The sequence below is a fragment of the Scyliorhinus torazame genome, chromosome 3, assembly GCF_047496885.1.
Source record: "Scyliorhinus torazame isolate Kashiwa2021f chromosome 3, sScyTor2.1, whole genome shotgun sequence".
NCBI classification, from domain to species: Eukaryota; Metazoa; Chordata; class Chondrichthyes; order Carcharhiniformes; family Scyliorhinidae; genus Scyliorhinus; species Scyliorhinus torazame.
The window spans coordinates 96279051-96295053 of NC_092709.1; the positions used below are offsets into that span (position 1 = coordinate 96279051).

At 49.9% G+C, this 16003-nt stretch overlaps 1 protein-coding gene across 1 annotated transcript in view; it reads left to right on the forward strand.

Moving 5' to 3' along the window:
* Nucleotides 1-16003, forward strand: part of dchs2 (dachsous cadherin-related 2) — a 258035-nt gene that overhangs the window by 210812 nt on the left and 31220 nt on the right. Inside the window, exons 15-16 of the mRNA XM_072496010.1 lie at nucleotides 5317-5528; nucleotides 8595-8746. Coding sequence (XP_072352111.1) covers nucleotides 5317-5528; nucleotides 8595-8746 — 364 coding nt within the window. The remainder of the gene's footprint in view (nucleotides 1-5316; nucleotides 5529-8594; nucleotides 8747-16003) is intronic.

Sequence of the window (16003 nt, forward strand, 5' to 3'; positions counted from 1 at the left end):
CCGCATGTACACAGCCTTCGAGGCAGACGGGCGATTATACCATTTCCTACGGGTCCCTTTTGGCGTCACAAACGGGGTCTCGGTCTTCCAACGGGAGATGGACCGAATGGTTGATCAACATGGGTTACGGGTCACGTTCCCGTACCTCGACAATGTCACCATCTACGGCCACGATCAGCAGGACCACGACGCCAACCTCCAAAAATTCCTCCAGACCGCCAAAGCCTTGAACCTCACGTACAACGAGGACAAGTGCGTTTTTAGCACCGATCGGCTAGCCATTCTGGGCTACATAGTGCGCAATGGGATAATAGGCCCCGACCCCGAACGTATGCGCGCACTCATGGAATTTCCCCTCCCGCACTGCCCAAAAGCCCTGAAACGCTGCCTGGGGTTCTTTTCGTACTACGTCCAGTGGGTCCCCCAGTACGCAGACAAGGCCCGCCCCCTAATACAGACCACGACTTTCCCTCTGTCGACAGAGGCTTGCCAGGCCTTCAGCCGCATCAAAGCGGACATCGCAAAGGCCACGATGCGCGCCATCGACGAGTCCCTCCCCTTCCAGGTCGAGAGCGACGCTTCTGACGTAGCTCTAGCGGCTACCCTTAACCAAGCGGGCAGACCCGTGGCCTTCTTCTCTCGAACCCTCCATGCCTCAGAAATCCGCCACTCCTCAGTGGAAAAGGAAGCCCAAGCCATAGTGGAAGCTGTGCGACATTGGAGGCATTACCTGGCCGGCAGGAGATTCACTCTCCTCACTGACCAACGGTCGGTAGCCTTCATGTTCGATAATGCACAGCGGGGCAAGATCAAGAACGACAAGATCTTGCGGTGGAGGATCGAACTCTCCACCTTCAACTATGAGATCTTGTACCGGCCCGGAAAGCTGAACGAGCCGTCCGATGCCCTATCCCGCGGCACATGTGCCAACGCACAAATTGACCGCCTCCAAGCCCTCCACGAGGACCTCTGCCACCCGGGGGTCACTCGGTTTTACCACTTCATCAAGTCCCGCAATCTCCCATACTCCTTAGAGGAGGTCCGTACAGTCACAAGGGACTGCCACATCTGCGTAGAATGCAAACCGCATTTTTTCAGGCCAGATGGAGCGCACCTGATTAAGGCTTCCCGCCCCTTTGAACGGATCAGTCTCGATTTCAAAGGGCCCCTCCCCTCCACCGACCGCAACGCGTATTTCCTTAATGTAGTGGACGAATACTCCCGCTTCCCTTTTGCCATTCCCTGCTCCGACATGACCGCGGCCACAGTCATTAAAGCCCTGAACAGCATCTTCACGCTGTTCGGTTACCCCGCATACGTCCACAGCGACAGGGGGTCCTCTTTCATGAGTGACGAACTGCGCCAGTTCCTGCTCAGCAAGGGCATAGCTTTAAGCAGGACGACCAGCTACAACCCCCGGGGGAACGGGCAAGTAGAAAGGGAGAACGGCACGGTCTGGAAGGCCGTCCTACTGGCCCTACGGTCCAGGGATCTCCCAGTTTCACGGTGGCAGGAGGTCCTCCCGGACGCTCTCCATTCCATCCGGTCGCTATTATGTACAAGCACTAATCAAACGCCTCACGAGCGTCTCCTTGTCTTCCCTAGGAGGTCCTCCTCTGGAACGTCGCTGCCGACCTGGCTGGCGGCCCCAGGACCCATCCTGCTCCGAAAGCACGTGCGGGCACATAAGGCGGACCCGTTGGTCGAAAGGGTTCACCTCCTCCACGCAAACCCCCAGTACGCCTACGTGGAGTACGCCGACAGGACACGGTCTCCCTGCGGGATCTGGCGCCCGCCAGCACCACGCGCACCCCCCCCGACACCATCAACCCAACCGCCCCCCTTCCTGCCACCGCCGCACCCCGCGACCGCCCCCTTCCCAGGAGGATCAGTCCCCCTCCCCTTTGCACCGACAGCTGAAACCGTGCGGCTCCCGGAGGCGACAACGCTGGTACAAGCACCACCACCACCGCCGGGGCCGAGGCGATCGACACGGACGACCAGACCGCCCGACCGACTCGTGGCGTCGATGTAAAACAAAGATGGACTGTCCAATGAACATTTTGTTTTTCCTATACCCTCTGTAAATAGTTGTAACAGGACGATACTGTCCAATACTGTACTACCATGTAACTGTTCTATCCTCCCAGGACCAGCCCTGTAAACCCTTACCACCATACGAAGCATCACCCCGCCGGGTTCATTTTTGACAAGGGGTGAATGTGGTAGTATGTATTGGGGGTCATGTGGGACTGGAAGCCCTAATGTCATTGGCTGACAGATCCCGGGTCCTGGTTGGCCGTTGACCTCATGCTCCGCCCTGAAGGCGAAGTATAAGAAGCCGGTGCCTTCCCCCGCAGGCCAGTTTACTATCGGGCTGCTGGGGAACAGACACGCTTAATAAAGCCTCATCGACTTCACTCTATTCGTCTCACGGAGTCTTTGTGCGCTACATTTTGTCTCTGTGTTTACAAAGGAAATGGATGGTGCAGATATAATAGTCCAGGAGGAACACTGCGAGATATTGAATAGGATAATCATAAAAAGAGAGCAAGTACTCAAAGGATTGAAATCCTTGAAAGTTGATAAGTCGCCAAGGCCAGATGGATTGTTTCTGAGGCTACTGAGCATAGAAGTGAGATCCTGCATACAAGTACACAGGTCCCGACAGGCAGCAGTTCAAGTAGACAAGGTTGTTAAGAAAGCATATGGAATGTTCTTCTTCATTGACAGGGGTATGGAATATAAAAGGAAGGATAAATGTTGGAATTGCATAAAACCTGGGTGTCCTCAGTGAAGCCACAGCTGGAATAGTGTGTGCTGTTCTGGTTGCCACATTATAGGAAGGGCGTTATTGCTCTGGAGAGAGTGCAGAGAAGGTTTACAAGAATTTTGCCAGGGCTAGAAAAGTAGCTACGAGGAGAGATTGGATAGGTTGGGGTTATTTTCCTTGTAAAGAAGACTGAGGGGTGACTTAATTGAGGTCTACAAAATTATGAGGGGAAGAGATGGGCTGGACAGGATAAAATTGTTTCCCTTGGTGGAGAGTTCTAGAACCAGGGGACATAGAATTCACAATAACTGGCAGAAGTGGTAGAGGGGACATGAGGAAGAACTTTTTTTTACACAGAGGGTAGTGGGAGTCTAGAATTCGCTGCAGACGTTGGTGGTGGTGGCAGAGACCCTAAACTCTTTTAAAAAGTACTGGATCTGCATTTGAAGTGCTCGAAGCTACAGAGCTATGGGCCGGGTGCAGGAAGGTGGGATAGAAAGGGCACCTGGGTGTCCTCAGGCTGGCATGGACAAGAAGGGCCGAATAGCCTCCTTCTGTGCTGTAACTTTTTTATGATTCTAAGTCACTGGATATATTTAAGGAGGGAATAGATAGATTTCTAAATTCTAAAGGTATCAAGGGGTATGGGATACTGGGAGAACATGAATGGCGGAGCAGGCTCAAAGGGATATATGGCCTACTCCTGCTCCTATTTTCTCAGTTTCTATGTTTCTCATACCTTCACATCTTCTGGTGCCCAGAATTAGACACACTGCTCCATTTCAGGCTGATCCAGTGGCCTACACAGTTTGACGGAGCTTCTTTGCTTTTATATTCAATACATCTGTTAATAAAGTCTAGGATGCTGTATCTTTTACTAACTGCACTCTAAACCTGTCCTGCCACCTTCAAAATTCTTGTGCCGATATGCACCCAGGTCCCTCTGCTCCTTGTTGAATTGTACGCTTTATTTTATATTGTCTTTCTGTGTTCTTCCTGCCAAAATTAGTTACTTCACACTTCTCTGCACTAAATTTCATCTGCCACTTACCTTTCCAACCCTAACCCTAATGCCCATTCCATCAACCTGTCTATATCCTTTTGAAATTCTGCACTATCCTCCTCACAGTTCACAATACTTTCAAATTTTGTCATCAGCCACAGATTTTGAAATTGTGCCCTCCTGCATTCCAAGATCTAGGTGATTAATATATATCAGGAAGAGCCAGGGTCCCAGTAGCGCCACCTGGGGAATGCCGTACAAGCCTTCCTCCTGTCAAATAAACATCCAATAGCCACTACTCTTTGTTTCCTGTCATTCAGTCAAATTCATATCCATGTTGCATTAAAATTAAAAAATAACAGTTAACACAGTTAGCCTGTCAATCCTGAGATGAGGAAATAAGCAGATTGAGGGATGGATTCAGTGCTTACCAGCATTGTAACAAAACCTGAAAATGTTAAAGAACACAGCATGTCAGTCAATACCTGTAAACTGAAGAAAGTAGAGTTAATATTTTGTGTTTAACAACTTGTCACACAAGTATGTTTTCTGTCTGTTTTCTAGACTGAAACTGGATGCACATAGCTCCAATTTAAGAAGCCAAACTTGCGTGCCTGAACAACGTTGGGGGAAAAAAAATCTAATGCCATATTAATTTGGATGCTGTAGAGTTGTCATTGGTGGCTGCCTAAAACAGGCTTCCGATACATATTTTTTTCTTTAAATTACTTTATCAGAGTTACAAAGCCAGAGCTCAGAGTGTGGACAGGGGCAAACCCCTAACCCAGCTGCTTGCCTGCTCCAAAAACCAATTCAAATTGAATCCAATTCATGGTCTCCAAAAGAGAGACATACCAGATCCAGGCTTTACACCTGACCTCACGCTCATAACAAAGGGCTTGTTTTTGCAACTCCCTTCTGGCTGGCACTAAATGGAGCAGGTGTTGGGCCTTTTCCTCTGAGGAACTGTTAGTTGCTGCAACAAAGCAGTGACCACAGTAAAAAAAGTGCATTTAAAATTTAATCTGGAGCAGGTGTTCCTTCAGCTCTTCAGCATTTTCTGGGGGTGCTGACAACCTCCTTCAAAATACCCTTCCTCCCCCTCCCAATCTGGGACTATCAGAAGTGGCAACAAGCGATATAAGCAGTTTGCAGTTAATCCTTTGAAATGGGCAAAATGCTTCTGGCAGATTATCTAAATCCATTACATCAGATTTGAAGCTCAATTTTGAATGAGCCTCTGCATTTTGGTTGGAGTGCACGTTGTCTCTCACTATTGGCTCTATTCCTGAAAATAGGCTAGAACCAATTACTGCCCTAGGATCGCCACTCCAAATGTTTAACTTGAATCTCCTTTGCCTTTGGATACCCACCCCCAACCACAATCCCAGCCTGCTGAAAAGAAACTGGAGGAATATTGTTTAGAAACTTGGATTGAGTTTTGGTGGAACAGTGTAGGAGAATGTCTTTCAGAATTGATCATAAAAATTATTTTGTCCACACACCTGAATGTGTTATGACCCTTTTTTTCTGCTTTCAGGTGAGATCGTAGTAAAAGATTCAAAATTTCTGGATTATGAAGTCAGAACTAAGATGCATTTGGTATTATTGGCAGAAAGTAACCACCAGACAGCATGCAGCCAGTTAACAATTATAATTGACGATGTAAATGATAATCAACCACGTTTTCAACAAGATCATTATAAGACATCAATGTGGGAGTGCCAAACCCGTAATACATATGTCATGCAGGTAAGGCTTATCTCATAATTATGCATGACCTGAAAGAGATTATCAAGCAGTGTAAGGGGTCCATTATTCTTAGCAAATTTATAATAAAGTAAACAATTAAAAATCTATGTTCAGGTATTCATAAATGTGACTTGGGTTAGAGGCTACAGAATTTAACCCAAAATAAACAATTGAATAAACCTAAAAATGATAGTGGCTGAATTAGAAAAAGGAGTAAAAAGACTGGAAAATTTACATGAGATTGAAAACTTATTTGAGGACGCAATAACGCATTTTTACTCAAATTATGCTAATCTGGGTTCTGCACCTTCACAGGGGTTGTTCCTACCTCTTACAATTAATTCTTAAAGAAGGATCAGTGTAATCAGTCCTCATGCCCCACTCCAGATATCAGACACTGGTGCAATTTTCCCACCGCATCGCTCCCGGCTCTGTGACGGGTAAATCGCGGAAGAGCCCCAAATCCGGCTGCTTGCCAGGCCCAAAACCTCGCGTGAGTCACCCAAATTACTCCGCCCTATGTGATCTGGATCATGCCCTCACTGGGCGTGAAGCAGATAATGATATTCAAATGAATCATTGGGCTCACGTATTCACACGGTGCCCGGGAGTCAATGGCCTTGCCTTCAGGGCCTCAAACGGGTGCATTTAGCACTGGTTTCCACAATTGTGGATCAGGCATGATGACACCTCGGGGGGGAGTGGGGGGGGGGTCTTGCATGTCATTAGAGCCTCCCAGGTGGTCGAGGACAGGGCAGGGTGGTACCCTGGCTCTCCCCCTGGCACCACAACACTTTGGCATAGCCAACCTGGCACCCTGGCAGTGCCTAGGTGAGCGGCTGCCAGGTTGGCACTGCCAAGGGTCGGGGCCTGGGGCCATGCCCATGAATGGGGATGGGGGGGGGTTGGAGAATGGGTTTGAGGGGATCAAAGAAAGGTTGGGGTTAAGTGGGAGAAGAGGGAGTTCTGAAAACAGGGGGTCGTGAAAGAGGGAGGAGAGTGTAGAAATCGGAGCAGCCTTTTAAATCTGTGAGGACAGGTCCTGCTGTCATGCTCAGCTCCCCAGTGCAGGAGCAGTGGAAGTGAAAAGCCTGAAATCACTGTAAAAAAAAAGCAATTATTGTCATCTCCCAAATTCTTGCCCATCTCTCCTGAAACTCTAATGTTTGAATCTGTCAATCAGATTCCTAAAATGTCCCTGCCACAATACCAAAATGACTCTTATATAAGTCATACATCATATCCTATATGGCTGTGAAAAAAGGCAAACTATCCTCTTTGTCCTTCTTGACCTTTCTGCAGTATTTGACATAGTTGATCACACCATCTTCCTCTAATGCATTTCCAGCGTCATTCAGCTTGGTAGACCTGCTCCTATCTGATTCTGTTCTTATTTAAATATCTTATCCAGAGAATATTCATCAATGGCTTCTTTTCTCCCCAGAGAAACAGCCAGATTTCCTCTCCAGATGTTCTGGCACTTTATCAAAAAAAAGCAGGGGGGAGGTTTTGCACTGTCATTCTTAAGGGACAGGGCCTGAGGCCGCCAGCAGTCCCGGCTTCAAAGGACGCCCCAATCTCAAAGTTAAGAGACAGACTACCAACCCCCTCCCCATCCATCATCACCGGCAATCCCCCCTTGACAGTGTCAGGTTGACATTGCTAAGATGCTAGAGGCAGTGCCAGGGTACTGGCCTGCCATGTGCCTGACCACTAGGGGGTACACTGGTTTCCACGTCTCTGGTGTGGTCAACTCAACTGCTGGAGAGCAGTAGTGATTCCCACGGCATGTCAGGCTAGCAGTGGAAACATCGGACGTCTCCAGATGATCGTGTTATTTAAATTCATTCAAATTGATGGTAATCAGATTCATGCCCTCTCTGGGCATGAACCTGATTATGTTGCCGGCCAGGACCGGGGAAGAGCTCATTCTGAGATCTCCCTGGAGCACAATTCCCGTTATGGCCCCTCGCAAGAGTTAGCGGCCATAATGGGATTTGCGCCCACCGTGAACAGGCCCAGAAGATCGTGGCCACTGTCTTCAATCCCCGCCACAAACTCAGCTCCCTTCCTATCAACTCAATCCCTCTCCCTGGACACTGGGAGGTGAGTTTAAGGTTGAATCAAAGTCTTTTCATCCTCGGTGTCACATCATATTACCCCCAAATAAATTTTCAAGCACGTCCATGTCATCATGAAGACTGCCTAATATGGAAATAGTACATTGTACTCCGAAATGATACTCTGCAACACCACCAGACTCTGCCTCTGCCTCAGCTCTTCTGCTGCTGAAACCCTCATCTATGCCTTTGTTACCCACAGACTAGACTATTCGAATGGACCCCTACTCAGCATCTCACAGTTTACCCTCTATAAACTTGAGGTCATCCAAAACTCTGCTGGCCATCTTCTTAGTCACACCAACCCATCAACACTATTTCACTTATCTACATTGGCTCATGATTAAGCCTTTAATTTTAAATTCTCAACCTTGTTTTCAAACTCTCCCATGCAGCTCCCCATCTCTGTAATCTCTTCCAGCTCTACAACCCTCTGAGATATCTGCACTCCTCTAATTCCAGTGTCTTGAGCTTCCCAAATTTTAATTGCTTCACCATTGGTAGTGGTGCCCTCAACAGCTTCGGCTAAAAGCTCAAGACTTCCCCCCCCTAAACTTTCTATCACTCTTCCTCATGTTCCTCCTTTTTAAGATACTCCTTTAAAACATAACTCTTTCACTAAACTTTTGATCATCTGTCCTAATATCTCCTTACATGGCTCAGTGTTATATTTTGTTTTATATTGCCTCTGGAAAACCTTGGGATGTTTTATTACACTGAAGATGCCATATAAATGCAAGATGTTATTGTCACCATGACCTTGTAATACACACTGGAACAGGAAATGTAAAACTTGTTACAATAACATGTCCATTAATAAATGCAGAATGGGAAAGGCTTTGTTTGCAATTTTTGACAACTGACTAATAGAAGTCAATATGAATGTGATACCAATAAATTAATGAAATACTTGAATAAATCCTAAATTATTATATACCTTTAATAGGTTTTTGCCTCTGATGCTGACAGTGGGCTTAATGGGCAAATTGAATATTCCATAATATCCGGAAACCAAAACGAGGCTTTCGTTATTGATTCAGCCCGAGGGATTCTTACAACTAATGCTATTTTAGATCGAGAAGTAATTTCTGCTTACAGGTTTGTGTTGATTTCTTGTACAAAGTCACTCTGTAGTTAAAATACTTGCATTTAACATGAAACCATGGGCGCGATTCTCCGGAAAAATTTCGAAGTGTGGTAGCACGTGGGAATTGCCGCGAGCTTCCCGGCGCTCGGCCCAGCGAGGCCGGAAACGCGATTCAACGTTAATTGGTCCACTTAACAAGGCCTCACGGCTTCTCATCCCAAATGACAGCTCGCCAGCTGATTCGCCAGGACCAGGCTCGCCAGCCTCTCGCTAACAAGGTCGAGCAGCACTTAAGCTGCACTTGCTTGGCCAACCCCATGCAGCTCGCAACAAAGGCGCTGTGGAGTCCGGCCCTAACATTCGGGGATGCTGACCTGACGAGGCTCCTGGATACAGTTGAGGCCAGGAGGGATGTCCTGTTGCCCCGGGGGTCCCGGAGGGTGAGCCACAAGGCAGCCAGTGCTGCCTGGGATGAGGTGGGAGCAGCAGTCAGATCCAGGAGTGTGACCAGGAAGACTGGTCTCCTAGTGCTGGGAGAAGGTCAACGACCTACACCAGGCAGCACGCGTGAGTAGACATCAAGGCCCCCAACCCCAGGGTGCATCCACCCCCCCCCAACCCCCCAGGCGACCCCCAACCCACCCTCCACCCCTTCCCCCTACAATCCTCCCTGCGGACCATGCGGAACCGCCAGAACTGGCAGAGCCAGATGATGCAGGGGCAGCGGGGGGAGAACCAGCTGGCCCTCCGTGCCAAGGTGGTCACCAGGCCCTATGGACACCGACCGGGAGGAGGGGATGCTGAGTGCCAACCAGGACCTGTCTCATGGGGCGACGACGGTGACCACCAGCTTCCCATGTTCCACCCCTCTGATGAGGCTGCGTCTCGGCGTTAGCACTTGGGAGAAGGTGGCACGAATGTGCATGTGCCGTCGACAGCTGAGCCGAGACATTCCTGACCCAAAGCCCCCAGAGGATGCCTGCCAGGGGCTTCGCAGGCCACGGGACGGGGTAAGCAGTTGGCTGCCTCCACCTCAGATGTGCAGCCTGGGGAGACACGTAGACATAGGGGTAGAGCTAGGAGGTCCAGACACGTCAAGGATCAATGAGGGCACCGGGGGAAGGCGGATGGGGGTAGATTGGGGTGAGGGAGGGTGTGGAGGGTGGGGGTTGGGAGGTGGCACCATCGGGAGAGTGGGGACATATATTGAACAATAAACACCCATATGCACAACCAGTAGGATGCTTCTGTTACTTTCTTCGGCAATACATCACCACATGCAGGTGATGGGTGTGAGCGAGCACTCAGCAGACAGGCAGGGATCAGACTACGGCATAGATTGAGGAGCACCATAGCTCAGCTCTCTGCAGGTTACCATCACCCCCTTGCCCTTGACACAGTCCCAGCACCCTGCAGTAATGTGACACATACCCTGGGAGACGGATAAAGGTGGTGGATAGGTACGGTTACGATGACGGACCAGGCCATGTCCTAGGGAAAGCGGGCGAGTATGAGGGCTTCCCTGGCCCTCCGGGCTTGCCAGACCCTCATCGCTGCCGCCAATCCTGCAGCCTCTGGCTGGGCCTCAGGCTCCTCCCGGCCTCGTCCTCCAGCCCCTGCTGATCCAGCGCCTCCTCATCATTCTCGTCCCCTTACTCCTCCTCCTCGGAGGTGGCCATATGTTCCTCATCACCAACCGCCCGTTGCTGTGCCAGGTTGTGGAGGACACAGCAGACCACCACAATGAGAGCGACCCTCCAGGCGGTGTACTGCAGGGCACCACTGGAGTGGTCCAGACTTCGGAACCACATCTTGAGGAATCAGATGCACTGCCCGGGTTGCTGCATGGGCCTCGTTGTACTGGGTCGCTTCTTGGGTCTCCATCCTCCCTACTTACGTCATTAGTCAGGTCCTCAGCGGATTCCCCTTATCCCCTAAGAGCCAGCCACTCATCCTGGGGTGCTCCTCAAAGAGGGCAGGGATGACCGACTGCCCCAGGATGTAGCTGTCGTGCACACTCCCTGGGAAGTGTGCACACACATGCATGATCTTCACCTGGTGGTCGCACATGAGCTGTATGCTGAGGGAGTGGAACCCCTTTCTGTTAACATAGGGCACCCCCAGGTGGCCCGGTGAGCGCAGGGTGACATGCGTAGCATCTATTACCCCCTGGACCAGGAGCATCCCAGCGATGGCGGAGAATCCTGCAGCCCAGGCATATTGTTGAGCCTGGTCCATAACAAAGACGATGTAGTCTTCTGCCCGGGCATACAGAGCATTCGTGACCTGACAGATGCAGTTTTGGGCTGTTGCCTCTAAGATACCACACAGGTACCCGCTCGAGCCCTGGAATGATCCCATGGAGTAAAAGTTCAGGGCTGCAATGATCTTGACAGCCACCAGGAGCGGGTGTCCTCCTCTTCCACATGCCAAGTCCACGAGGATATGGCACAAGTGTTGCACCGTCTCCTTGTTGAGGCAGAGCCTCCTGCGGCATGCGCTGTCTGTCATTTGTTCAAAGGACCAGCGACGCCTGTGCACCCTGGGCCGTCACGTACTCCCTCTCGGAGTCCCTCCAAGCCTGTTGGGCGGCCGGATCTGCAGGATGTGGGGCAGGGTCCGACACGTGGGCCGCTTCCTCGACCATCTGCAGATGCTGCTGCCGCTGTCTCTGGCATCTTACCGCATCGCGTAGCATCAGCATCACTAGGGCAACCTCAGTGTCCAACATCCTGCCGTAGTGTTCAATATCTGTAAGGCATTGGGAGAGGGTGTTAGACTGGTCCCACCCCAGTTCCCTCTATTCCCCCCGCTGATCCCCCCTACCCGGAATGCCCTGCCCACAAAGATCCGGCTGCAGCAGGTCCCCCTCACCGGGCCCCAGACCCTTAACCGTGGACACCCGCCCACAACGTCAACTGGACCGGGCGCTGGCCCCTCCCCGTGGCACTCACCCACCCTCCGACCGTGGACATGTCTCCTGGAACTGTGTCCCATCCCCTGAGTGTTTGGATGTTAGCTACTGCCTGTGTGGTGTTGCCTCCCGAGTGTTAAGGTACACTGTCCAGGCATCGCGGTCTGATTGGGATGCTAGGGCCATGCTACATAGCCCGCCTACCCACAGGGATCCACTTGGGTTGTGTGAAGTGTTCACTTAACGATTGCCAATTCCCGAGAGGCTATAGCCTTCAGCTGCACGGCCAGAGGCCTTGGCAGTCGGTTGAGGTTATGGGTATTTGTTGGGGGAGAAGGGCAGGGACAAGAGTTCCCTGGACTGGGTACACACGATTCAGGGGTTGGCATGGTGGTGCCACGAGCGGTTGTCTCTTGGTTGTCGTCCCCCCTCCCATGACAGCCCAACCCTGCAGAGGGTCCCACACCATCAGCCGAGGGTCCCTCACGCCCTGCTGAGCACAGGGGCAGAAAGCCCAGCACCCGCGTGCTCTTTGCCTGTGAGCAAAGATGACTACTCACCTCCTCGGCTCCCCACAGAAGCCCCTCTACCAGGTTCACATTTTTAAAAAGGAGTATTAGTCGGCGCCAGCATGACCACTTGCTGGGGAGGCTGCTAAATGACGGGAGGCCGTTGGATATGGGGTAGCTCTTGTTAATTGTATGGAAATGGGGTTTAAGTGGTGATATTTGGTTTCCCACCACACTAAGGCGCTATCCCGATTTCGCTTAAGGGAGCAGGCCAGTTGCATCGCAAACTGTTTGGTGCCTGGCCCTGATCTCGTTTTTGGCCTCTCTCGCTATTCACCATCCTTATTTCACTTGAGCAAGAGCATAACGAGGCCGGAAGATCGCGCCCCATAAATTTGAACACCAATCATTAAGGGAATAATTTTCGCTGCTTGGATGTAAGAAGTGGAAATTAAAATTAAATGGATTCTATAATGAATGGGTGACCTTCTCCACCAGTTTATCACACAAGCAATGAAGATAAAGGTTAGCCTCTGAATCATATCACCAAAGTGATGTCAAACATCATCTATTGTCACTTTAATTATTTGCTTAAGCCTGTTCTATATCAACTATATTGATTTGCTCAAATATCTACACAGGTAAGAAAAACAATCATGATCAGTTATGTAATAATTACAGAAGAGAAACAGGGCATTCAACCCAACATAGTCCATGGCCGGGATTCTCCGAGCCTCCCCGCCGCAATCGCGCTCGGCGCGGGGACAGAGAATGGGCGTCAGACCCGCCATCGAGTCCGACGCCACTCCCGCGATTCTCCGGGGACAGAATTGGCGGCAATCGCCCGTGCACGTTCGACGTGGCGCCGGTCAGGGCCATTGAGAGGCCCCCACGGCGATTCTCCGGCGACAACTGGCTGAGTTCCTGCCGGCATCGTTCACTCATGGTTCCACCCGGCGGGAGCCCGGAGTGATGGCTGCGGACTCAGTCTGCAGCCGCCCTGGTGGGGGGGGGGGGCGGGGGGTTGCGTTACTTGGGGGGGCCTGCAGCACGGCCAGGCTTGCGATCGGGGGCTACCGATCGGTGGGCGAGCCCGATCTCGGGGGACCTATATTGTCGGGGCCGGCCCACCATGTGGGTCCGTCTGCTTGCCCCCTGCAAAACGGAGAACCACTCTGGACTTTCTCCAGGAAAGTCCAGAGTGATTTGCGTCCGTTTTCTCGTGAGCGTGGGGACATAGCCTCATTATCAGAGAATTCCGCCCCATAATGAGCCACCACCCACCCAACGTCATCTATCCCCATCAACGTATCCTTCTATTCCTCTGTCCCTCATATGCTTATCTAGCTTCCCCGTGAATTCATCTGTGCTAATCACCTCAACTCCTCAGTATTTTCACTGGTCTCTGGGTGAAGAAGTTTATCATTAATTCCCTGTTGAATTCATGACTATCTTATATTTATAGCCCCTGGTTTTAGACTTCCTGAAGTGAAAATATCTTCTCTTAGTCTACCCTTTAATTCAGTTTCAGAATCTTAAAGACTTCTATCAGGTCGGGCATCTGTTTTTTTTCTTTTTACGGAAGTGGTGGGACTTTCAAAATGCTGGGCATGAACCTACAATAAAAGCAACAATTAATAACCCACCTGAAGCATCTTGGTCCAAAAACACATTCACTTACACAACATAAATTAACTGTTCACTCTTATTTTCTTAGTGCCTGTTGTGCAGGTGCCTTTGCTTGCCCTTGTGCCACTATGCAATGCCCCCCCCCCCTTGTGGCTGCTGCATAGCTAGTGGAAGAATGCTGACATTTACTGAAGCGGAGAAAGAATGTGTTTCTAAAATGCTCTGGAGCAGCTTAGGCCTTGAGGTCTTGGCTCTTGACTGCATTACTTCGGTATGAATGACAGCAGTCTGAGTTGGTTTGCTGAGAGGCAACAGTAAGGACCTTGTGGTAGAAGCACGAATGCTGTCATACTGAGAGAGGATAGCGAGTTTGTGCTCCAAGGTACTACTCGAGTCCCACTGAGCAATACCTTAGTAATCCTGATTATCTGTTGGAGGATAGATTGCTGGATGGCATTGAGAGCCTGCATGCCTCTTTGAATACTGGCATCCACAGCCATGATGACAGCAGTCTTGCAGCAAACATGTACCACATGACCACTGTTTCCACTGCAACATAGAAAAACATAGAACAGTACAGCACTGACCAGGCCCTTCGGCCCTCGATGTTGTGCCGAGCTTTGTCCGAAACCAAGATCAAGCTATCCCACTCCCTGTCATTCTGGTGTGCTCCATGTGCCTATCCAATAACCGCTTGAAAGTTCCTAAAGTGTCCGACTCCACTATCACAACAGGCAGTCCATTCCACACCCTAACCACTCTCTGAGTAAAGAACCTACCTCGGACATCCCTCCTATATCTCCCACCCCAAACCTTATAGTTATGCCCCCTTGTAACAGCTACATCCACCCGAGGGAATAGTCTCTGAACGTCCACTCTATCTATTCCCCCTCATCAGCTTATAAACCTCTATTAAGTCGCCTCTCATCCTCTTCCGCTCCAAAGAGAAAAGCCCCAGCTCCCTCAGCCTTTCCTCATAAGGCCTATCTTGCAAACCAGGCAACATCCTTGTAAATCTCCTTTGCACCCTTTCCAATGCTTCCACATCCTTCCTATAATGAGGTGACCAGAACTGCTCACAATACTCCAAATGTGGTCTCACTAGGGTCCTGTACAGTTGCAGCATAACCCCATGGCTCTTAAACTCAAGCCCCCTGTTAATAAACACGAACACGCTATAGGCCTTCTTCACGGCTCTATCCACTTGAGGTATTGTGTGGCTTCCATCTGTTGGAGCTGGATTCACTCTGCTACTTGACAGGAACAGGAGGCTTTCTGAAAATCCATGGTATGCATTCTCATTAGGGTTCTTCTGTAGACTACCAAATCAAAGTACTCACCTGAAAACCCTGCAGAAGAACTTGTCTGCTCTCCCCCATGGCCCGGCTGCAGCTATGGAATCCATAATATCCGGTTCCTTGGCAAGAGACTTGGGTTAGTGTGGAATCCTGATACCTGTTCCTTACCGAAGGAAGTATGTATGTTAGTATGGAAACTATAATATCCTGTTTCTTAGTGAATTATGTAAGTCTGTGGAGACAGGACGATAGAGATAGCTTTCTCAGGAATGCACTTTTCTGTAAACTACCGTAACCTCCAAGGGCAAAGGGGAGACGATTACGTAAAAGAAAGATTGAAAGACCTTGCTCTTCTATTGGTCAGTTTGCCCTGTCTACTATTGGCTAGAATTACTGTCCTTTCATTGGCCTAACATGAAAATTTAACTATGATATTATTGGGGTGTGTGACATGCAAATGAAGGATTAGACTGCAACTGTAATTCTATTGGTTAATCAAGCTATAAATGTTTCTGCTTCGCTGGACTCAGACAGAGCAATACAGTGTACCCCATTGGTTTGCTCTCCGTGTGCACATGTCAATAAAGATTGATCAAAGAGTACTCCCGTGTATGCCTTGCAATAACTTTGACGCAGCCAACTCATGCCTGTTGACTCACCGCATGCAGATCCTAAATTTTGTTAGCCTCAAATTCACACTGCATGACACTACAAGTGTCAGATCAAATAACAGTGCGTCTTTATCAGTGGTGATGTATTGCTCTCTCGCATCCTCCTGGGACTGTGATGGCTGGGCAGGTGGCAGTACAAATACAGTATACACAAAATACAAAGGCATAAAATCAGAAGGGGAAGATTGGGGTAAATCAGGGGGTGTAAAAGGGATAAAGCCAGAAGGCTCACACCTTCTGTAGCTTG